General features: G+C 37.4%; 1 protein-coding gene across 1 annotated transcript in view; it reads right to left on the bottom strand.

Moving 5' to 3' along the window:
* Window positions 1-932: 932 nt before the first annotated feature.
* ADCY1 (adenylate cyclase 1) overlaps window positions 933-26,075 on the bottom strand; it is a 177,081-nt gene continuing 151,938 nt past the window's right edge. Inside the window, exons 15-20 of the mRNA XM_075083782.1 lie at window positions 20,160-20,276; window positions 18,871-19,017; window positions 18,385-18,483; window positions 14,234-14,348; window positions 12,503-12,627; window positions 933-11,652 (exon numbers count right to left, since the gene is read on the bottom strand). Of these exons, the coding sequence (XP_074939883.1) occupies window positions 11,314-11,652; window positions 12,503-12,627; window positions 14,234-14,348; window positions 18,385-18,483; window positions 18,871-19,017; window positions 20,160-20,276 (942 nt within the window). The 3' untranslated portion in view covers window positions 933-11,313. The remainder of the gene's footprint in view (window positions 11,653-12,502; window positions 12,628-14,233; window positions 14,349-18,384; window positions 18,484-18,870; window positions 19,018-20,159; window positions 20,277-26,075) is intronic.

The raw sequence follows: 26,075 nt of genomic DNA, 5'->3' as shown, positions 1-26,075 counted from the left end.
AAGATCTGGGATACTGTCTTTCATATGGAAAGGAGAAAATAAAAAATGGCTACATAAGACCTCAAACACCTCTTCTCACTGGTGTAAGGGCAAACCAAGAACAGTTCCATCACACTCAGTGTCATCACAATAATTCTGTACAAGTCATACTGTGCTCTCTAAACTGCAAGAGAAACAGCTGGGTAGCTTTATTCTAGCATTTGGAATAAAAGCCCTTGCATCTGAGCCCAGGCTGTTTCCCATCACAAGGGACTCTGCCTTTCCAAGTTATCTCAGGGCATATCTGCAAGGACAGGCATGATGGACCTAAGCACCTCTGCTTTTGCTCTGAGCTGGCCAGATGGGAGGCCGCTGTGATTTGGAAGCAGTACAATAAATTGTTTTTGTACTGTGCCCAAACTTACAGAGTCTCTTGAGATATATAGTACCTGATATAACTTGTATCAATTTTCAAATAAATTTTAAGTTAACCTATGCAATTTTGCACTTAGATTGGTTTTGTATGTTGCACAATATAAATTGCCTACATGATCTACACTTGACCCAAGCTGGCCAATTATTTCTGGCTTGTGTAAAGGGAGAGATAAAGTTCCCCTCCCCATCTTCTGGTTTATGTGGCCAGTATTTTGCCAGTATTTGCACATGTTTACTCTCCTCTGCTTGCACAATGGATGGAGCACTTGGCCCAAGCTGGCTTCCACTGTGGTCAATGCAGAAAGTCAACAAAACTCACAAGGGAGCTGAGTTGTTCTCATAAGGTTCTTTAGTTCAGAACAATTGTGAAAGTAAAATTGCAGGATTGCTAGATGCACGTTCTTAGCCTTAAAACTGAGAAGCTATAGCTGGACTCTGAAAGGCAGCTTGGTATAGAATAATGAATGAAACTTGATTTTAAAAAAAACAAAACAACAATCCCAAACAGCTGTCTATTCAAGCAGATTTTTTCCTTTATTTGTAGATTCCAGAAATTATAATAGTGCAAACACTCAGTATAAAAGTTGCAATAAGAAATTTACATTCACATTTAACATTTCAGTCCATTCACTTTTCAACATAAAAATAGGACAAATATTCAATTGCTCTTCTCAATTTAACAATCCTGAAAAAGACTGGAAGATACTCTACAATATTCTATTTACATAAAAATAGACCCGTATTATCAATGCAAATCTATCATTAGAAGTTACCCAGTGTTAAGTTATTGTATTGTAATATGTATATACATACATATATATATATATAGTGTACAGCTATATAGAGATAAAAATTATTTATAGGTTCAGTGGGCTACAATAGCTGGAAAAACGACACTTTGACTTACTAGTTCATTCCTTAAAGTTAGGACTATTAATTTTATTTACCCATGTAGATGTTTCTATCGTGATACAGTAGGCCTCCTCCTGGTCCCTTTGAAGCCACTGGCAACGCTCCATTTGACATTAGTGGGAGAGGAACAGACCTTCAACAATCATTGAAGTTAATATTTCCATTAAGTTTATTGGGCTGCAAATCAGACTAAAAGGTCTGCTGGGAAGCTGTATGCCAATTAAATAGAGAGAAGAATATATTTGGTTTTCTCTGTGAGGAATGGAGTATCTCTACTTAATGCAAATACTGGGGTTTTTTTTCAAAGTCTAAGCAGTCTATTCAAGTTAGTTTGGAAGCAATGCAGAATTTGCTGCAAACATCTGCAGGTTAAGCAGCTGATAAGATTCCTCCTGCATGGTCTTCTTACTGAATACTTCAATTCAACCAGCCTTATGAAACCCCAAGACTGTATCTTTCCTTGCTCTTCTTTTTTAATAGTGTGTCATCCAGGCATAGACAACATGATTTCCCTTGGAACTGGATTGCACGTGTTTACTAAACTGCTAGGGAACATGAATTAGGCTACCCCACTCTTGCTTTCCTGTGTCTTTTCTCTGGGGACACGAGCAGAGATGCTGCTCTGCCTGCAGCTGGTAGGATTAAGCCTCACTGCCCAGCTTGCTGCCAGCTGCTGGTGCCTGGACTCCCACCACAGGGTATGTTTATTTGCCCTTTCAGGTTTGCTGTCATGTGTACTGCTTCCTAACCAGATTACGTCAAAGCTATTTATTTCCCCCTAAACACACATTATATGAAAAAAATCTGCTTTTTGAATATATATTTTCTTTTTGAAAAAGAAGAGTTTGATAATCATGTGATGGAGAACCTACAGAAAGAGATGGTAAGCAGGCCTAAGTTTACAGTAGCCTCCTGCAACAAAAATATGATAGTACTCAACAACTGAAGGAGAGTTAAGGGCAGCAGGGGCACCAATTTCTTAAGAAGCATTAAGAGCTGCAGGTCACATTCTTACTTCCAAAGAAGAACTATGTGGTTTTATGAGGCAGGCAGGCATGCCTAGCTCATTTTCCTCTTAGTGCTATGGCATTTATTACATTTAAATATTTCTAGGATGCTTAAAATTATGGAAAAACCTACAATGGACACTGTGCTATCATGTATAAGCAGATGAATTTTGATTGTAGAACACATGATCCATGTGGGTTTTATGCTTCCTACCTTAGGCTGCTGAACATTTCAATATAAAAAGAAGGTATCTCATACTTTCAAATCTTTTCAATTAACAGATCAGAGAAACACTTAACATCTCATTTCCAAGCAGAACCTATGGACACATACCAGAAGGGCAAAAATCAACCTCCTGACAGCAGAAAGTACATGAACTAGTCAGCAGAATAAAATTCAGACAGATGTGAGTTGCAGCACAAATTTCAGTGGCAGGGATTTTAAGAGATGGGTCAAATTTGGCTGAATCTGCTTGAAACTATGAAATGTGCATATTACTACTGTTTTGCACCATTATCCACATTCTGGGTACAAACTGCTGTACACAGACAAATCTACACATGAGTATATTATGTAAAAAGAACCTCCAAGTGGAGGTTTTTAACTTCTGTCAGAATTTCACTGAAAATAATATCACTGCTCTAGAATTCTCTGTATCAGGTTAAATTACACTAGAAACGGTAACTGCTCTTGGACTCTGGTTTTTAGACAAGTAACTCTGAAAGCAATACTTTCATTCATGTTGTATTCTGTAACATTTTCCAAGCTACCTTTGTGTAATAATCAGCTTCTTGGACGCAGAAGAGAAACTCTCCATTTGCTTTGTCTAAGTCCAAATTTGTGCAAACAATTGCAAATGGGAGCAAGTTACCCAATCACTTCTTTTTTCTTCACTGAACCCTAGTAATGTTACTGTAAAAAACCCAGGAATTCTAAGTGAAGGATTTCTACTGTAACAATTTAAAAATGTAATTATCATGAAGCAATTTTGTGATGGCACAGGTAATTAATTTTCATTTACATTTCATTGAAAATTCTTGATATATCACTTGAATGGCATTTGAAATATAAGAGCAGACAACCTTTACACCCATGAACACTAAGGCAGAAAGACATGAGAAATCACCTAACTTCAATATGCCAGCTCAAATTTTTCATAACTGATACCACTATTGACAGGTCTAAGATCAAAGCAGCAGGTCAGGCACTTGAAAGTAAGACATGATAGTGTGCACAACTGCAGTAATTAAAGCACACCTTAGCCTTGCCCATGACGAGAACTGTTAGCTGTTTTACCCCCAGCAGTCTAACCTATGTCTAGCAAATGTGGCAGTGCAGTTACAAGCTGTAGGTAAGTGTTCTGGATATTTTTAATCAATGTTTTGTGTAAGCCTGTTCTGAAGAGGAAGGCAGCCAGCTTTTTTCAGAGAAGCTCCAAACTATCTGGACAGATTTTCTGCAGAACTCAGCTCACTGTGAGTGCTGAGCTTTCTAGGAATTTTGTTCTTATCTTGGACCCACATATATCTGTGTGTGGCCTCCTTCCATAAACACTTGGATCACTCCTTGCACCCACATGGCTGTGCTGGTAGTAAACCAAAGTAGGAAAGGAAGTGGTAAAAACGCTTCGCAGTGATGCAACACTGTTTGTTTCTTCAGGTTTATGCAGTTTTATGCATGTCTGATGCCACAGAAGGCATAAAATGGGGATCCTAATATAAAAAAGAAGATCCTCCAGCATGCAGTAAGGCACAAGAAAAACCAAGTCCTTTCAGCACATAGGCTATGTACATTAACCAATGCTAATTCAAATTTCAAGGTGCTTCCTCATGGTCAGAAAATACACATTGAAGGTGACAACCTGCAACCATTTCTAATAATTCCTTCTGAAATTCTGAAAGCAGTTCACCAGGAGATCTTGAACACTCTTGTGAATGTGAACAGACACAAAACCTCAGAAATGGATCTGGCTGTGCAGTTAAACACAAGCCTTATTTTTGTTGCAGTAGGAATCTGGTTGAGTACTCTGACAGCTCAGATACTCAAGACCTGTCCCATGTCACTGAGACCTTTACCACTGACTTCAGAAGGAGTACTGACTTTTCACCTTTTCCTTTCAGCAACTGCTATCTCACAGGCTTCTTTTCTTTTTTCTATTTTGTACTCTTGTTAACGTTGTGCTTTGTTTTTCTTTTCCTGTTTTGGTCCTTGTGCTGATCAGATTATAAGTCACACAGGGCCACCCAAGCCATATGACACTTTGAAGAGAATTAAAGAGCAACAGGCAGCTGCCCCTTATATGTACTTTTCCCCATTTATTTACATTTACATATTTAATCATGATTTATATTTGGCCTGAAAATTCAGTGAGAGATGGGATTAAAAGGAACAAAGAGCTAAGAAAAGGCTATGCAGAAGTCTGGAAAAAGCCAATCAAACAGGGTTGGGGTAGAGAAGCAGAGTCCAGATGATTGTCATTAGTCACAACAACTATGCCATACAGTTGTAAAACCCACTGAATTTGAGATGAGTTAGTTTATGACTGTTAGAAACCCTTAACTGCTGTATGAAGCCAATCATCAGTACAAAGCAGTGGTTCTTGTAGGCAAGCAACTGGGATATGTTGTATGAATCTACATCTTCATTTATGATGACAGAAGTACTTGCAGAAGCTGTACTGCTTACTTAACCCCACAGTCACCTGATTAAACAAATGAATGAATGGATTTCTAAGTTGTATTATAAAACTAACTCAAATCCATAAAATACAGGAAGTCCTTATTAATCCATAGTAGAAAGTATTCACAGTCCACACCCTTTTTCCTCTGCCACCAACCTCAGTGTTATGCTCCTACAATACTCCTCATTTATCATACAGCAAATATACAGGTAATTTGAGAAGTAGTCCCAAGCTGTAGTGACATAGATATGTCAACTTTAAAAATTATGTACGCAAAATACCTCCAGAATTTAAAGTCTTGTCCAGCAGCAATATGTGAAAAATCAGCTACAGGCTTGGATAGTGATTTCTTATTCCTATGTCACCAACTGACATGGGCCTCAAGCTTGGGTTAGGCTGTGATGCCTAAGGGGGGCATTCCTGGAAGCATGGCTTTATGGCTTTAGTGGGAGAAGGACAAGTGTCAGCACAGGACCCAGATGGCTCAAAGCCAGAGAACCCAGTGAACCCAGTTCAGTTAAATACTTTCTGCTTAGCAATAGAAAACTTGGAAAAAGAGTCAAAAAGCTAACAAAAATAAGGCAGCAAAATTACTTTTTTTATATATATATACATACATATATACATACCTATGTATGTATGTATCTAGGAAAACAATCTATTTGCATTGTGTACTTTTCACATACAATAACTTACCACATTAGAAATATACTCTGGGTAACATCAATGGGCCAGATTCACCTCCTTTACCTTCCATAGTGTTGCACCTGCATACAGCAATGATGGATTTGACACTTGGTCCTTCTTGACAACAATACTACATCAAATCCAGTATCAGAGAATACCCACTGAATGTCAGATATTACACCATTATGAACTAGAATATCTGCTTGCTTTTTATATTACAGTAAGTAGAGTTTATTGCTTCTAATGACCAGAAGGTACCATATGAAGACAGCATAGATATTGATAACACTTTTCATATACTGTATTATGGATCTTGGAACACTGAGGTTGGCAGATCACAATCATTAAATTCTTTTTCTTCTTTATTTGCTGTTTGCATTTTGAGTTTGCTTTGCTGAACGCACATGCAACTAGTGGATTTAACTCTGTGCTAAAAGTGATATGCCAAAAACATTTAGGAAAACTTACTGTTTTGTTTTGTTTTACTGAAGTCAGGCATGAGTGGCATGCAATAGATTGCAAGGAAAAGCAAAAGGACATCCATTTCCAAAGGATTTGTAATCTCCATGCACATGTAAAATGTCTCTTACAAAAACCATTAACATTTGTTAAAAGTGTGCCTTTTTGCCTCTTTTTATACAAGTGTACATGCAATTACCTGTCTGAGCTAAAACTATTTACAAAATTTCATAATACAATTCATTTTTTAAAGTGAATAGTACATGAAAGGCCAATATTTTCTGTTGTTTTGTAACACTGTACAAGATTAAAAATAAATAAGGCATTATAATACAGGTTTATCACAAATTAAAAAATGTTGGTTTTCACTGTAATACAAAACTCTAACTTGAAAGAACATTATGGCTAAATCATCCTCCTGCCTGGGCAGAACACATACAGAATCTGGGCTTGCTGATGTAAAGAAAACACTTTGTTTCTGCTACAAGGAGGAATTCAACCCAGGAAAATGATTCACACTACTTACTAATGTGTTCAGACTCCTCAAAGCACTGAATGGCACAGGTCATGTACTGTTTCCCTTCAAACAGTGACTCCCAAGTACTTTCTTTTGCCTTACACATAAATAATAGGCAAAAGTGTGAAAGAGATTTAGGCGCATGACCTACTCTTTGTTACAGTGTTGTAAAATACTCAGTTCAGTACCGATGCGAGATATTGCTGTAACCCACAGCAGACCTTGGCCTACAGAAGCTCAATTCCTGACCACCATAAGCATGCTGAACTCCTGGTGATTTCTGCAGGCCTTGTTGGTACATAAGGGATGCAGACTCAGCCCTAAGGAGCTGAAGCTTTTAGCTCTCAGTCTCACCTACAGAAAGCAAGGGAGAATTTGCGTGTGTTTAGGTGAAGACAAGGTAGTATGACTTGCCACAATGGGAATCAGCTACAAAAAACAATGCGTTCTACAGGCTGGATTAAATAGCTTTCTAGTCAATGCAATGACAATGTTTGGAAATATCTAGCCAGTAATACAACTGAATGCCAGTTTGTAATTTCAGCAGAGAATAATAATAATTAAAGAATCATTTAAAGATAAATGTAGCATAAGAACACTTTGAAATTAGCTTCCAAGACAGTGAAATCTGAGGAACTCTGATACTTATCTCCTTATATAAAGAATGAAAGTCTTTGATTATTACTATTATCTGAAAGAGAAAATGTGCAAACTGATGTGAAATATTCTGCTTGCTGTTGACAGACATCGACATGCCAAACTGGCATCTCTTTGTTGTAGGGCTCATATCTGTTAATTGTTTTGAGCTAACAGTTGCACAAAACAGTGAACAGAAGAATAGGAGGCTATTCTGCCCACAATGCGACAAGTTAGTATCCTTGGTTAAATGTGAGGGACTTTTGGGTACTGTGGGGCAGAACTGACTCCTTGCTGGGGCCACCCAGCAAAGGTCACCCAGGCAAAAGTTACAGAGCTTGACCAGAAAATAAATAAAAGCAAGATAGGAAATACAACTGCATGCATTAAGGTGGACACAACCCAAATTCCACAGAAATCCAAGGAAATCCTTCTGGTGATTTTCAGGGATATTGGAGTGGGCCACATATTGTCTTCGGCCAACTGCCAATAAAATTTGACGGCAAGCTTCTTTAATTTGACAGAAAATGTACATTTGTGGGGTTATCAGAAGTATTAACTACTACCTCTTTCCATGTGTAAAACTTACTGAACATATGAAAGAACGCAGAAGAGCAGAGAGATTAAATCTGTCATTCAAAACTATCACACGCGAGCTGAAATAAAACAACGTACACAGAAAAGGAAAATGGGGAAAATAATATGAATAGGGAGAAAAAGCATAAAGGAAAGAGAACAGCTTCATTATATCATGATTTCGACACGCATTTAGTTTTTGGTGTTGGAATGGTTGCTGAACACTGCCTATCATTTTCGTCTGGCTTTTGACTAATCTGTGCTTTGGCTGAACTTTCTTAATGATTCCGTACTGCTCAGTCCAGGACTACATAGAAAAATATAGTTCTCCCCACAGTAAAACCAGCAACAACAGCCACAACAAAAATACAAAATATGTTAACAGTAGGACTCAAATGAAGTCTGAAAACTGACTCCAAATACACCATCTTTGGTGCTGTAAGCTAGCACATGCACATTGGACTGGCTGCAGCACCAAGAAGCCATCCTGGTCCTCTCAACCTGCTCCAGAGGCACAGACCTCCTGCAAAAGGGACAAGTAAGAAGCTAATAGATGGACCGTGCCTGTCTTGTCCTCTCCATTCAACATGGAAAACATTCTTACAGAAGTCAGGTGCCTCGTTTGACTGTTGGAGAGGAGAATCAGGCTTAAAAAAACTTTGCAGTAATTCTACTAGCACCTGCTAACCTTTTAAAATATTGAAATGGCTAATCCAAATCTACTTTGCTGAGTTATATTCCACTGACATTACTCCAGGACTAGGCTGGGAATGAGTCTGTGAATGAGAACAGTCCCGAAAATATTAGCAGAGGAGACAATTCATTTCTGCTCACTGTCCATTTAGTGGTGATAAAAAAACCAATGGCAATAGGCCTATATCTTGGACCTATTAAAAAAAGTAATTAATAATTAAATTGTAAGCTTTTGGAGTGGACCAATGGCTGTATTTGGTCTATGTGTTCACGTGCTACCAGATCTACTGCTAGGATCTAAAGATGATTTTAATAACAGTACAAGTAAAAATAACTCTTTATTACTATTGGTGAAATGATATCAAATTCACTGATTCAGAAATTGTGTAACTTGCTCTCTTTGTGAGTGGAACTGAGTGATTAATGCTATTGCACATAATGCTTTCCATTTTGGTTAAATATTTAACTTACCTGTGTGATGGTTTAGTTCTTACAAACCCATTAGAAAACATAAATAGGTGGTGTGCTTTACATGGATACCACTTATGCAGTTTAATTATGTAAATATTTGTTCTTTTAAATCTGTATTCTCAACATGTGTTTATTTAAATGGTTTTGAATGCCTCAAAACCAGAATTAAATTATTCTAGAAGAATACATATGAACTGGATAGCTGCTAGGGAGATAAAGGCAGTGAGTTTCCACAGATCAGTCAGGGTGCATACACCTTGTACAATTAGGAAGAAGTTCTCAGTTTTTTATAGTCACTTTAATCACAACACTGATTTTGCTAGCTTTTTAATGAAGCACCTAGCTGACAGGGTACATAAAAAATAATTTAAAACCCTGCTAAAAACCACTGGAATCCCACAGCAGACCGATATGGCTACATGGAGAACACAAAATCCTGCAGCATTTCTCTAACCATTTTCCTCTGTTGACACAGTATTTGTCCATATACTTTTAACACAAACAGTGACTGCTCCAAAGCAAATGCTGATTGCAGGAGAATCGCTCAGAATCTTCTTTCCACTGAAATCAGTAATAAAATAGGCCTACCAAAAGGAAATGTGACATCTAGTACATGCAAGTTTCCTACTGTACAATCTGGACAACTTCTGCAGCCTTGGGTGGGTTTATTTGTTGTGTTTTTGTTGTTGTTGTTGTTGGTTTTTTTTTTTGTTTTTTTTTTTTTTTTGTTAAAAGAAAGTTTTATATGTTTTTAGACAAACTAAAGTTTTGCTTCTCCTCTGGAAAGCAGTGAAGATGGTTAGCTTGTGCATTCCCATCAGGACAGTATGGCACCTGCCCATGGAGCACGTCACTCAGAAGGATGACCTCCAACCCCCCTTTCCCCCACTCCTCATTTCACATCCAGATCAGCATTTCAAGACAAAACCATGAACAATAGGATGTGGGCTGCATTAAAGGAAAAAGCAGTCAAAATATGTTCCCTTTTATGCAGACTAAGAGCAGGCCTCACTATCCTGGCACGGTTACCAGTGAGCTCCTCATTTGGGCAAAGTTTGACTGTGCTTGTTTCTCAGAATTATAGCTTACTATAATTGTACAGCATTGAAGAGTGAGCCTGGGTAGAATCAAGATATAATAAAACTGTTGCATAAATTTAAAAATCAGTTAAGATGTGAGACTATCTTGGCAAACATAAAATGTCACAAAGCTAGCAACAGCATGTTTGTCACCAGTACAGGACTATTCTTTCAGCTGTTTAGAAAGGTAAAGCTAAATCCTGGAACCAGGTCACAGGACCTGTGCTGTTTGTAAAAGCCTGAAATAATATCATCCTTCTGCTCTTCAATAAAATCAGCACTGTACATAAAGGAATGTTTCTATATTGCATAAGCATATTGCTGTGCTTGCAGGGTGCTCCTCTGTCTTGCATGGAGTCAAATGACCTGTGAAGAGGCAGCAACTTCTAAACTCTACCCACCTTTTTTCTTTTTTAATGGAAAGAATATATGTTGTTCTTCTTTCAAATGTTTAAGCTCTGTGATTTATCTACTTCATAAACTAGTATTATGGTTTGAATCAGATTTTTTTTTAAGTTTTTGGAGCATGCAAGGAGAATTTTAGAAAATACATAAAATTTAGCAATTAGCTGAATCCAGCCTTCGTAAATCTGCCATTGACAACACAATGAACACTGTTCTCATTGCTTTAACTCATGCACTGGGAGTACAGTTTCTCTAACTCTTGCTATAGCCCTGGAGATTCTCCAGCTGACCCAAGCTCCACAGTTAAATGAAGCTTTTCTAATCCTAGACCCAACAATGCTGGTTATGACAGAAAGAGAAATCTCTTTTCTATGTCATTGCAGGCAGATGTGTAAATAAATACATATTTTTGTGTTTATCACTATAAATCTCTATTAAGTCTACACAGGACTTTGTATATGTGCATATATAGATTAAAACATACACACACACACACACACACAAATAATTGGTTGCATGTTCATCTCATTTTGTTTTCATTTACCCTTTAAAAATGCCAAGAAAATATTCCTCATTTCCAGAAAACCAGGTTTTGACTTTTCCTAACAGAATTGCTAGCCCTTAAATGTTCCATCCCAAGAGTTCGTTACAGAGTCCCCAGGTTCTCTTTGGTTGGGTTGTAGTGGTCCTTGGTTAATGCCATGGCCTATGACCTCTGATCTCTTGGTAAAAATTTAGGTAACCATTGCAAATGGCATAACCAAATCTCCTTTGCTTTATGCCTCCTTCACAGCTGGCACAGAAGGAAGATAATGCAGTGTTTGATTTGTGTGAGTGGCAGATGCTTGACCTGCTCCAAGCCCAGCTTTTACAGTAAAGCTAGCAACTGAGGATACCGACAGACAGCTGGTGCCCAGTTTTGTTTGAATGTTTGCTCTCCCATAAGGGTACATTTTCCGCTCTAAATTTAAAGACCGTGTTTGTGAATTATTTCCATCAGCCTTTCCTTCCAGGAAATAGGTCAACATTTCACCTTTTCCCTTTACACTGACTTTACCCCTGCACACAAATTCATAACTGCACCTTTTTAATATCCGCTGAACTTCTTCTGTCACCTGAAGACAGAAAAAAAAGAACTATTAGTTTTTCCTGTTCATATAAGGTTAGCCCCAGATCTGCCCAACCCTCCCCATTTTACTTCTCTGTCATGAAATATGGATAAGCAGAATGAATTAGCACCTACTGCTGCTCTTGGGCTCACTTAGAATTTTCCAAACTGGAATCTCAGAAGCAGAACTTCTGGTCTTGAGCTGAATAAATACACAGCCAGATTAAGCTCCGTCCAACAGAAATGTGTAACCAGATTGTCCACTATTGTAAGCTGGATCAGTTCTAGTGATGTTAATTTACTCCAGAAGAACTTTTGATCTCTGGAGAGTAGACAGGTATTTTGGATAATGGAATGCAAGAGTTCACTGAGATTTTGAGACGCGCATAGCTTCTAGACAAGTGCTAGTAGAACAACAATGTTCTCTGTCTGTGTAACCTCTCCAATCCAAAGTATCAAAGGAATTTTTAAAGCTACATAAAATGCAGCAGGATACAAACAGACATATTTCCTTTCCTTGTAGTCCTTATTCAGGCAAAATTCCTACAGCACAAGGACTGGCCTATGCAGTGTTGGCATTCCCAGGCTTGCTTCCAACTCTGTACAATGCAGCAGAGAACTCTGTTTCTTCTGACGGGAAGTGATTTATTTGAGGATTTCATTGCCTCCAAGTAGTGAAGCATAAATAATGGAAAACAACTATACCTCTGATGCTTCAATCATCTGGAGAGTGTTGCCCTTTTAGTAAAAAACACAAGATGAAGCAAGGTTGCATTTTCTAAGTGGTCTTGAAAATATAACCACATATAAACCAGGAGGTATGTCAAGTTTGCAAAATTGTCTCAGATTGCACTCACCTGAATTTTCCCCTGCACACCAGTACTATCCATCCGGCTGGCAACATTTACAGTGTTCCCCCAGATATCATACTGTGGTCTTCTAGCTCCAATGACTCCAGCAACTACTGGCCCAACATTAATACCTAAAATCAAAACGATGTCTTTGGTTTCAAACAATACAGCATATTATCTAAGGGAAACATGAATCCTGCAAAATAGATTGAATGCAAGCGCCTTAGAATTTTGCTGGTCATAAGACATAATGTAAGTTAAATGCTAATTGGACTTGTGTATTTGTAAGAGCTTTAGAAACAAAATAAAGACATACATGGAGATATCTTATTGGAAATGCAATATGATAGACAACAAAATTTTGGCTTATCTGTGGATTTTATTTTCTTTTTTTTTTTAGAAAAGAAGAAAAGCAGGGGTAGTGCAGAGTTTAGCTGTAGAACAATTCAGGACAAACTGTTAAAGATCTTTAATTGTTTGCTATGACTTCCACTGTGGTTGCTCATATAAAGCCTTTTAATGGAGGTTTTCCAAGCGGAACATAAAAAGTGGCCTGGAATACAAGAGGAATTGGGTAAGGGTAGCATGTCACGTTGGTTATTAGTACTAGACAACTCAGATCAGGGAGACACTGGAATGAGACAAGAATATGTGAAAATAGCTCAAGCATCTTTTTTGGAAAAGCATGGGGCTCAATTTTCCATTTCTGCCTGATTTTGGCACCTTGTTTGGAAGATAAAAGAGGATGTGCCTTCTCCTGAGTGGCCTGATGAAGGGCTTTAGATGCTAAACCCTGCATGAGGTTCTGTGCAAAGGCTTTCCCAGGCAAGTTATGCATAAGAATGGAGGTTAGATGTTTGTCTTCTGCCTCATTGTGAACCTGGAAAGACCAGTTATAATAGAGTTCAAAGAGAATGTGGGTTTTGTAATTATTGGGACGTACAGGAGGGCAAAGATGTGTAACTCCCCTATTGCTACCGTTGATGTCTTTGGTCTTTCTCAATCTCCCACTGCTAGCAATCTCACTTTTCCCCTTGTCCAGCCCATGTTCACAATTCAGCCATGAAAATTTATAGAGAAAGAAGCTGGAAAAAACTACTTATGTTAGAATATGTAATTAAATGAGAACAGCAGTGAAAGTACCATTGGAGAGGAGCGGGATGCAGGGAAGGAAGGGAAGAGGGAACTTGCTCTCTAGGAAGGCTGGGAGAAAGGACTCTGAGAGGTAAGATGTAATAACATGTAAAGGATTGCATGGGAAGGTTTGTGTTGTGAAGACCAGACGATTTGATTTGTTGGAGAAACCAAGACTGGTTGAGCTGATTTGGCATCTGTGAACAAACAGCTCCCATCACACTTTCAATGCCAACAAAGCATTTGCATATGCAGCTTAATAGTTAAGTACAGTCAGACACAGTTTTCAGCAGTTTAGCAATGCGAAATAGTATAAGCCACAAGCCTGGGTACACTAATAATATTGTATAAAATTATCAGTGCAGTTTCCTTTTAGGGGTTTGTAGACTAAGTAAAGACACTGGGATTGGACTCAAGTATAATTTCTTAATACTGATGCTCACCATGAGCCTGCTGACCTTCTACATGGATGTGACTCTCCTGCTAAAGGAGGCTTTGCAGTTTTAATCGAGTGCTGGACAGGTAATCCATTACAGACAGAACAGGGAAAGTTGACAAACAACAACATTCTGCTTGTGTGATAATTGTAGAACTGTGACTTACCAACTCGTAGGACAAAGTCATTGTATGACTGATAGTTGATTTCATCAAGAACGTCAAACATCTCTATTGCAAAATCTGCCAGTGTACTCAGATGGGAATAAATTGATTTTTTAGCCTAGAAACAAAATAGTATTGCACATTAGATTTGTATGGTACTGAAAGGCAGGTGAAATACTGAAGTGAAAAACAATGAAAAGCTCAAACTGGATGGCTTAGGAAAAGAGTCTAACCCATTTTGCTGTTTGTGAAAATAAACTTTTGATGGTGGTTACAGCACATGCATTCTTTTCTCAAGTACTGAATTTTTTTTCTTCTCTTTCTTTTTTTGATTTCTGGGAAGAATGGAAAGCAAAGTTCCCGTGGTAAAGTGGTTCTGTTGCTAGAGAGCTGCAGATGTTTGTTGTGAGCATGGCAGGGAATATAACCTGCTTGCTTACAAAACTGCTTTGCTTGATGATTATTAATAACTCTAGTTTCTGCCCGGTTCTCCCTTTGGGGTTTTTGCTAGCTCCCAGCTCTGTGGGGTGCACATTGTTCCCATTGACAAAATTCCTGTTAGGTTTAATCCTGTGAGATGCAGACCACCCCTATTTTCTTTCCTTTCCAGGAAAACTGAAGTGAGTTGTCATAAAGTGTATCTAAATGAACTGAAGCAAAAGAACAAGAAGGGATCAAATGAAATGCTGAAGTATCAATTTGTAAAAAAAAACCCACAAAACATAAGAAAATAATTTTTACAACCTCAGTCTAATTAAACTATGGAACTCATATTTCAGAAGATACTGTGGCTTCCAAAAGTTAGCTAGATTCAAACATAATTACTCAAACTTAAGGAAGAAATATTTGCTATAAAGTAGTAAAAAGATATTTTCTGTAGCTCTAGAATTTCTTACACAGCATATCATCAGAATGTGGAAAAAAGAGGTTTGCATGTTTGCCCTGTACCTCATGCCCTTCCCCCAGGATCTACTGTCGGCTAGTGAGAGACAGGTTACTAGAATAGACCCTTGACCTGACTCATTATGGTTGCTTTTATGTTGTGCTCTTATTTGAATAATAAATATAAATTCTTGAACAATTTGCAAAGTGAAAGTGGACTAAAGGTAGGATATGGTGAAAGAAATGCAGGGTCAGTGTCAGTCTAGCTTCAGAAGGGTGTTGCAAAACAGGGCTGTGGTAGCTGGCATGAGATGAGAGCTCCTGGGTTTTTTTGTCATGATAGTAAGATTGCATAAATGGAGTACTTGGCAGTGTCTGAGAAACCTGAGAAACAGGTTTCTATTTGGTTTATTCATCTCAGCTTGAAAGGGTTCCTTCATGTGGCTGGGAAATTTATAAAAATCAGAGCAAAGTGCTAACAAAAGATTATGAAAGTCATCCTTGGGCCATTCCCAGTTTTTAGGAAGTATATTTTTATTTATCTGCCCGGGTCTCTGGCATTCTGCTTCTTGCAATGTCAAGTAGCTCTACTCCTTTCCAGCCACACCAAGACAAAGGAAGAACCAGAGTTAAGTTTGAAGAGCTGATGGCTATGCTTCCAACAGAGAAGAAGAAGAAAATTGAATGTCTGGAGGAGGGAGGGAAGAGTGTATAGTTTTATTTAATCCTCTAATCTTCTTTATATTCCTTATCCTCCCATTTCTTTGCTGCCCAATGAATGCTTTGATTTCCTGCAATGTCCCTCAGGGTTGCAGGAGAGAGCATTGGTGACAAATACTGGATGCACTGCAGGTGACAGATGCATCTCAAAAGGATTACTGCCAAACTCTTTTGAACCTGTACTGAAGAACACCACAAAGTTAGGACCCTGGTGAAGTCAGGACCCTAGTGAAATCACAGACATAATTTCAAAGGACTCCACACACACAATGAACTTATATTGTGCAAAAGATCTTCAAAGATCTTGGTTTGTGTGCTGCCCTGATGGTTTAACTGGCAAGCAATTATTTGTTTAAACATCAGAGGAATAGTTACTGGAAAGACTGCTCAGAGCATCGCAGCAAAACCACTCTGACAGAGGCAATGTGCATTTACTATAGTCACCTGCTGAAGTCAAGCTGCAGAAACAACAGTCCTGTAAAATACAAGATTTAAATATTTAACTTCATCAGGGTACTGGGTTCTTATGTGTGTAAATATACTCGGTTAAGAGCACAGTTAATGCCATCCGCTGCTTTCTGCTCATGTCCAAATCCTAATATGAAATTGGTGGCTCACAATCAGAGGCTGTGTCAGATTTTCTGATGAAGCTGGGGCACCCCTGGCAGAGGGGAAACCAGAAACCCTTGAGTCTGTTATGGCCCCATGGACACATATGACACTGTAGGGCATCCCAGGGACTGTGTGATGGCTGGCAGTGATCGTCTGCACATGATGGGCTACCCAGGATCGTTGAAATTCTAATACATAGCTGCATGCTGAAGACCTAGTGGGAAACTGCCAAGATGTGAATAATTTCTACTAATTTGCATCACATGAGCAGTGGGAAGAGATCACAGAAGAGCCAAGTTAAAGTAAAAAAATATTGGTTGTTTCATAAAGGATCTTTAAGTTTTCTGTAATACAGAACGTTAAATAAATTCTACCTCTACAGAAAGATCAAAATTTGCCCCAAGATTTCAGAGGAAGGCAGAGTCCTGTACAAAACCTTCTGCAGTGGTTTAAAATGCATTACTATCATAGGCTCGGAGCGGTATCTTCAGTACAGGGGTAACTCAGCTGACCCTTCAGTTAGCACCATAAAATAAAAGAGATAAACTTGTTTAGGTTTTGGAACATATGCTGCCAAAGTTACCCAACAACACACTTGTTTTCAGGATTATAGTTCAAAGAGCATTTATAGCAGACACAGAAGTATGCTGTTGCCTGTTTGCCTGAGATCACACTGAACAAAATTCAAAGGATCAATTTCTTTTGCCTGTCTCAGGACCCAGGAGTCAAACATTTCAACACAAACAGGGTTTTAAAAATACCTTTTTGTAATGTGTAGGTTTCTGGAATAATACAAAGGAAAGCATCGGTTGTAAATACTCTGCAGACCAGAAAATTAGTTGCATGTGATATACTCCAACATGATTCTAACAGTGGATTTCAATGTGGCCTTGTTTTTTATTTACTTAACAAGAATAATTGTTGCTAGAAAGTTCACAGGCTATCTTCTAGTCCTTTTTGCTTTTGCCCTCTAATTTGGTGTCATTTTGCAATGTTAAACCACAGGCATGAGTGAACCTCTACAACATATGTACATGCACATCAGAACAGGGGAGAGATGTCTAAAAATTCTGGGCAGACTAGGTGCATGGATTGCTTTAATTTTCATTATATTCCTCATATTATTATTTTTATTTTTCTTATACATTAATTTTATTAATATAATTATTAATGTACACAGTACTCTGTATACAAAATATTCTATATACTGTTCACAGGGTTCTCTGATTTTCCAGATGCTGCACGCAAACCTAGGAAATCTCCATCCCAAGACACAAACACACTCAGGTGAGAAACACACTCAGGAGTAGTAATGAGGATACTGAAGAACTCTGCCCCAGAACTATGGGTCTGGAATGACTTTGGCTATTTCATTGCTGTGTAATTAAAGGGGTAAAAAGAATACTAGCAGTAAAGACAAAGAAGAGCTTATTTGGAGGGACCAGGATAAGGTGGAGCAATGTACCTAGCACTAAATTCCTGTCCATGATGGGGGTTGGGAGAGGCTGTTTGTTTTGATTGTAGGTTGCACCCAGATTTCAATATAAAAAAGAAAAAGCAAATAATATTTTAATATTCTTGTGTTAGATTTGCAGCAATTCATTACACCTAGAGTCTCCCCTTCTCTGCATCTTACAAGGTCACCTAAGATACTGGGTTTAAAACACTACCGCTCTGACTTAGGAGCTTTCTACTCCAATTCACAGAGAATCCAGAGCTGCAGACAATGAAATACCAAATGAATCCACATGGGCAACTCCTAGGATAGCAATTTTTCTTTTCAGGCTACAGCTGTTCTTTGAATTTCAGATTAAAACTGTTGTAAAGAAGTAATATGAGTTATCTGTAATCACATAGTATTAGTTGTGTTTCTGATGTTCCTCTGGAAATTGAAAGAAAATTGTTCCTCAACAAATGACCATTGTGTAAAATCTTCTTACCTTAGTTCCTGAAGTAGGTACGAGTCCCACAGCTGCCATATATGTACTTCCAATTGTCTTGATCTTTTCTATGTCCTTATAATATTCTTTGTCCATAAGCTTTGTTTAAAACATAAAACTGTTAAATATTACATAATATTTTAGACAAGCAACCATAGTTATCAGATAATATGTGCAAGTAGGTTAAACTATATTGTTTTTGGTAAGTTGAGGATTGCCCAATTTGAGGTCATTGAAAAAATTACTGTTAATTCACATTTTAATACTCTTCCTATATTAGAGGAATTTTAGGTCAGAATCACATGCCTATAAGTGCAAACCGGGCACTTTGGAGAAGCTTAGTAGATACCAACTACAATTAAATAGGAAGCTTACAGTACTGTTTTATTAGGCAGTTCAAGACACTCTGAGTTGCTACAGATAATCTCTGTTGATAGTAATTTGGTAGAATTGATATTGTTGAAAGATAAAGTGTTTAGACCTTACCTCATCAAAATCAGCAATAATTTCATTTAATAAGCGTAAACATTCCACTCCCATATTATTGCCGTCCAATTCGATGTAGAAATCATTGAAATTTGGGATGGAAGCAAACATCACTCCCACTTGTGAATACGACTGGTAATAAAGGTCCTGCAGTTCATGAGCAGATATAATTTTTAAGAGATTAATCTTAACCAGGCATCATTATTATGATATCTATTCTACTGCTAAGCAATAGCTAGGACAAAAGCCATCATTTTTGGTAAAGAGAAAGCCAGCCTTATTTTAAAAATGTCAAAAGATGTCTCTACTCAAAAACACAAAACAAAATTAGAACCTAAGCTATTAAACCAATTTAAAACAACTTAGTCTTTTTTTTTTCTTTGTTTAGACATGGAAGCAGTGATTACAAATTTTGTAGAAAGTCTTAACAGTTATAGAACTTTTATTGTATAAGACATATAATTGCATTTTCTCAATTCTGTTTTAGAACTGAAACAGGAGGTGGAACAATTTTACCCTGCAGCACATAACCAGCCTCACTCCTTCATGTCTTTCCCGGGGTTGCGGACTCCTGTATTCAATGTTCACAATATAATGCTGTTCTGTATGGTAAGGTTTCTGCTTAAGAATTTGGAGGGGTCATGGAAGGTAAACCTACTCTTCTGTCGTTAAAATATACTGATCCAAACTCTCAAGAGCAGTATCATGGCCATTACAACTACTCCAGTGCTGCAGGTATTGCAGCTGCACCAGAGGGACACTGGTAAGGGCTTCCTGAACCACTTTATTTAATCACTGCAGCCTTTGATATTAAAAGCTAATGTGTCTTTCTTGGGTGCACAATTCTCTTTTTTTAACTTTAAATCGATTGCTTTAGTAATGGAAGTGTATTTCCAGAACTAAAGTGGTTCATATGGAAGTATCTGGTAGTTCATACACTTCATCACTCAGAACCAAACTGAGCTCATGATATACTGTGATAAATCCCAATATTCTAAACTGACTGGAAAAAAGAAAAGTGATTTGCATGCAGACACTTGGCTGCATTAACACTGAATGACATGATATTCCCTTATCCTGCTTTTTATTAAGATCCTCCAAAGAACACTACGGTGAAAGAAATAAACGCAATCTAATTCTTGAACACAAGTTTTTACATTCCTTTTAACAGGAATGAAATTTTATAATTCCAAGCCTTTTTCAAAAACATACAGTTGAAAGGTGGCCCAAGCTAAAAAAGGTCACACCCATACAACATCACCATGTATTTAAATTTTATTTTGGTTTACCATATTTCTTGGATTGGACATAAGAAAGTGCTGTGCAACATGTGCTGGCAACAGGTTGAAGAGAATTCTTTTGTTATCCAGCTTGACTCTCTCCATATCATCTCTTTCTTCTTCTGCCTGCGGGGATAGAGGAAAAGAAAAAACTTTCTGAAAATGAAAAAATTAGCTGAAGCCATCAAATAGCTTCTATTAATTAATCCTTTGAAATTAAACTGAGCAAAATAATGCTTGCAAAGTAGAGTGGGAACAGTTCTCCTATACCATGTTTTTACATCAGGGCAAAAGTCCTTTGTAATTCAAGCTAAAATCTTTGGGACGATGAGTACTTTCAGGGCTTGATCAGCTAAGTGTCTTCTGTAGGTCTCTGTTCTTTTAAATAGGTCCTTGACATTTTTACAGAGTAACAAACTAGAATAACCCCACTTAAATCACATTGGCCTTGGAGACCAATTACTTAACAGGTATGTAGAGACAGTGAAAACAGTATTTGATCCACCTTTCAAAAAAGAGAAACCTGGAGAATCGCCAGTGTTTAAGGCAAACCTATGTCATTTTGCAGTAAAATGGCAACAGACCTGGTAAGATTGTAACTTCAACAGAGGAAAATGTTTTAAAATTTAACATCCTTAAGAATTATATGCAACTTTTAAAATATTTTATTATAAAATAATTACCATTTCTAGAGTTGGTTTTAATTGCTCTGGTATTGGTCATGAAAACATACAATTCCTGTGCACAGAAAATTCTGTACACAACAGTAACAGAAATTGTATCATTCACATGAATGACAGCATTCAGAAAGAGTGCCTAGGAGTTAACACAACTGAGGTCCTTAACCCAAGATACTGGTATCTTAGTATAAGTGTCTTGACTCATGGGAGTTAGTGGGAGTCACGCATTAAAAAACAGATCACTTATTAGAAAAATACTGAATTTCTAGGGATCTCATTTGGGACTCCTAGGTTGCAAATTCCAGCCTAGCCCTTAGCAGAATCTTCTGCAAAATTACTTCTCTAGAATTTGCTCCTTGTTGATAGAGAGACTTTTGGCCCCACATTCTAAATTCCATTAGAAAACATTTGATCAGTACTATATACTTAATCTCATAGAAATCACAGTTTAGTTTTTGCTTTTCAATCACGCTCACAGAACTGTAACACAAATCTTCTGCCATGATCCCAGCATGATTTTGTTTATCTAGTTACAGTCAGCAGAAGACTGGAAGGCCAAATTCTCAGGCATTGTTGAGAAACTACAATCATGTAAACCACTGAAGAATCTGCTCTGATCTTTGTTAGTTTTCCTTTTGTATGTAGAATTTGCTATCCTGATATGTTATGAAGTCAATAATGAGGAATCTGAAACTCTCCCATCACACAGCTTTATGGGGAGGGAAGTAAACCAGTTACTGCTATTTTCTGGACCTTTTCCCAGCTTCCTTCTTTCTGCCCTTCAGGGGAATGCAATGAAAACTGTCTTTCCTCCTTATGACTTATGAACACCTAGTGCCTATTCTGTGAGCAGCTGAGATAAAAGGATATGTAGGCATCACCCTCCAAAACAGACACTGAGAAGGAGAAGGAGTACTTGAGGCTGGAGAAATATGATTAAAATAACGCAGATCACAGGTATTTACATTCTGGGGGAAATATTTTCCAGACAAGTTAATAGCATCTAAACCTATCCCTATTGGTTAATTAAGGAAAGCTGCCAGCATCATACTTATGCAATAGCTGCTGGCTCAAAAAACAAGGCAAATTATTGTGAAAATAAGCAAGAAAGAAAATTCATAGGCATAAGCAACATCAGTTTTCACAATCTGCTTTTTGCTTATACCTGTTTGGTATTTGTGGCAGCTAGGTAATTTTGCAGAACATAACTGTATTTGCAGAGCTGCAGTATTTAAAAAGTCTTTGGTTTTGCTTCAGATCTGGTAAGAAAATTTAAAATGTTCTTTGTTGCTATGGCTTTTGACATAAATGTAATTAATAACTATTGCATTTTACAAAGTTACACAGCATCCCATAGTTTTTACAATGCTGGTAACTGGTTACACATCCTCTGTTCAGGAAGTGGTCTGAGCTGTTGTGTGACCTGAGCTATTGGGCAAGTGTTTAATAAGCATAAAAATGCTGTAGCAATGTCGCTGATTGAAGAGTTATCACATGAAAATCCACTGTTTCAAGATACAGCTAAAAAGCAGGTGGGCACTGCTGCCACAGAAACATAATCTTTGTACCTGAAGGTGGCACTAAAACCACAGGGAAGAGACCCACCACCTGTGTCAGTGACTTAATAGTATGAACTACACAATCTATAGGGCCAGATTTTTGAAGGAAGTGCAAGCACACCTGGCAAGTCTTCCCTGCAGACTGTAAAATGTGTATTTCATACAAGTGTCACAGATTAGAAAAGACAGCTGAATGATATTCTAGTATTCCCTAACGAATGTAACAATCAGTCATATCATTGTGTTATTCTTATTTTCCTCCCCTGACAAAACCTGGGTGAATGAGCAACTCAGTTTTTTGGCAGTTTTATCTTCATAAATGTATTGCTTGTATTTATTTATTCTTATTCTTTCCAGTTTTGTTGAATAATTTGCATAAGCAAAAGCGATTACCAGTCACAAATAAATAAATTGCTCCTATACTTGCTATTCACAGCTATTGTTATGTGAGGCACACAGTTACTCAATGTTATGTAGAAAATTAAATTCTCCTTCCACTGCCTGTTTAAAAAAACAAAACGAAAAACAAACACAAACAAACAACAACAACAAAAACCAAACCAAACTAATAAACAAAACCAATCCAGATATTTTCTGGAAATAGTGTGATATTCAGAAAGGTTAAATTTGGCACAGAAAAAACTTAGCAAAATCAACAAAAACCTGTAACAACATTGACCTGTGAACAGGAAGTACAAATATAAATGTTTTAACAACATGCCATCAATCAGAAAAATCTATTTTTTCCACATGATGTACATAAATCATACTGTATTATCTCTGTTCTGGTTACATAACCTAGATGCATGGAAAATAGATTAACCTTTCTTGAAAATGTATCATTTTTCCAAATCAGTTTGTCCTTGTTTGAAATCTGCTTTTCCTCAAAACACACTTTTTTCCTAATGTGGCATACAAAATCTATGGAAATGGGTTTTCCTCAGACCTTAGAATAAACCACTGGGCATCTATCTATATATACTTATTAATAATGGTATTAATTGCAGGATACTTTCTGTGTTTAAAATATAATTTATTTAGTACTAGACTCTTTGTTGTTCATGATGAAGTAAATAAAATATATATGAAATCCTTTTTATTGCAGTTTATGCCACAAATGGTTTTATTCATCTGAGAACATTTTTACAGGATTAACCCACAATGACTCTTAACAAAAGTATGCAAACAAAGTGTTTACAACTTCCAGAATAGCCCTTGAGTCTGAAATTCTCCCAGTTGTAAGCCGACAACTGAGAAGCTCCCTAAAAACACATGTTGTACCTTGTTGGCACATCTTTCACACAACAGCAGCTGGCTACGGGGAGATGTGGGTGCCCAGCTCTGGCAGTGGTTCATGCAATTCAGTGTTTGCACAAAGAACCAGCACACTCGCTCTGTAAAACAGAAGAAAATCTCCACATTCCTGTGCACTAAATCAATGGTCTTTCTAAAACTTCAGCTACCAAGAATGTAACCAAGTTAAGCCAAAATAGTTCAATGGTAAGTAGTACTCTGGCTGTAGAGAAAGACGATGAAGAATGCTGTTTAACCATATACAGGGCTCCTGTAGTCCAGCATATAGAGAAAACTGTCACTCAGGAAGGTGGTTTTTACCCCTCATCTCCTCTTAAAGTTTGTTAAACAAAGTTTGGAGTATGCTAACTACTCAAAGGCACTTATAACATATAGATATTTCCAACCAAGTCTTCCCACAGCTTTAAATACTCAGATTTTTACTATGCCAAATAGCCTAATAAGTACAAAGATATTTTTACTTATCTATTTGAACAGGTAAGCACCATAAGCACTTCTGTAACATCCATCATGACAGTACTTCTACATGTTATGTTAATTAGCCCTTGTATTCAATATAATTTACAATCAATACACATTCCTTACAACATGTTACCAACTATTTTTTATTGTACAGGGAATTTTCTGAATTTTCTACCTACACTGATTTTTTTTCCTTCTGTTTATTATCATGCAAATCTAACAGACAAGGTGGTACCACATAAGTACCTGATTTGCAATTGAAAAGATCTGAAAATGGCATTTGATCTTCTCAGATGAAAAGCATTTTTTCAAATGGTACCTGAAGATGCCTTTGGACATTACTGAAATTTGATAGGCATTCCTATGTCTTAACTCCCTTTATTGTCCTTTGCAGTAAGTGCACAATGGTTTTAACAATAGTGGTAGATGACTAGGTATTTCTGTAAAACCAGGCCTCAAGAAAACAGAAAAAGCTTATTATTCTTCCTTTACTATTGTCCAATTCTGGTCTTTCAGCAGGCAAGCATCCCATTAGTTTCCTGTACTTGTATTTTTAAAAATAATTGACTGCTAACTAAAAACCAACTTAAAACTAAGAATCTTTAAGCACAATTCACTGTGCAAGTCATAGTAGCTGGAATGACAAAAAGCATTTAAGATGCTGGAACTCGCTTTTGACCTGTTGAAAGGCCACAGGATAACAAAACAGTTTCTTCTTGCTTGCTCTTCTATTTCATGGCTAGGAATAACCTACAGAAGGTCTCATACTCATGGATCATATGGCACTCACATACCTCCACCATCTGGCAATCTATATAAAGATAGCTGCTATACACTTAGTCATGTACTGCTCTGAGTTTCAAAGTCAGGAGATTTTTTTTTTCCACCTGAAAACTATATTTGGCACCACAGCAAGTTGAAACTATTATCAGTTTGTCCAAAACTTCCGAGGCTGACAGGCACAGCATCTATCAATTCTGCAGCTCACAGGACAAAAATTAAATGAAGTGATCATGCATTGTTGACTCAGACCACACAGAGTCCACAGAAATTATAGCACAAGATAAACGTAAATCATAAAGGAGGTGGACTTGGTCTTGGACATCAAGGTAAATAAAAAATCCCAACACAGCTTAAGTGTTAGGTTGAAAAACTGTAAGAGTAGAAGGTAATAAAGCTAAGACATTTCTGATTTCTCCATTCTAGGTAACACAGCAGAGTCAGGGGTGTGTTTAGTCCATTTGTTTCAGTCTTGCTCTTACACGTAAAAGCAAGCGCTGTGACAATTTACACAGTTCTCTTAACAATGTAGTTAACAGCATCTATGTGAGAACAGGATGTGACCTCTGTGAACTACAAGAGTGTAAGAGTGTAAGATTTATCAGAAAGGCAACTTCCAAATTCCACCAAAACAAACTTACATCTTCTTCAACTTTCTCCTTCCCTCACGGGCCAGTGTGAAACACTCTGCAGGTGGGAATAGGACTGCTGAGGTGTGACAGGAAGAAAACATTTTCTGATGCCCCTGCTTATGGCTAATGTAATTTCCATAGGTTTTGCTGTAATTATGATAGTTAGGAAATATATTTTAAAAATAAAGTCCATGCACTTGGTACCTAAATAAATATCTGATCTTCATTTGGGAAAGAGTTCCATAGTTTCATTGCATGATATGGGTATAAGACTTCCTTTCATCAATTTTCTTTTCTTCTTTTCAGTTTACCTGAACATCAACTTATTTTCACCCCTTTTTGTACTACAAGATGAAAAAACCCATGGATTTAGTTTCTTTCTCTCAAGTTTATATTGCTAACAGTCAATTTCCCAGGTTTGAAATTTTCTTTTGCACATTAAATAAAAATATATTACTTCATCAATGATATACTATTATGGAACACCTACAAACAAAA

This window comes from Phalacrocorax aristotelis, chromosome 2 (genome assembly GCF_949628215.1).
Source record: "Phalacrocorax aristotelis chromosome 2, bGulAri2.1, whole genome shotgun sequence".
In the NCBI taxonomy this organism is placed as follows: Eukaryota; Metazoa; Chordata; class Aves; order Suliformes; family Phalacrocoracidae; genus Phalacrocorax; species Phalacrocorax aristotelis.
The sequence above is the reverse complement of the archived record's forward strand: the minus strand, read 5'-3'. Positions and strand labels throughout refer to the sequence as shown.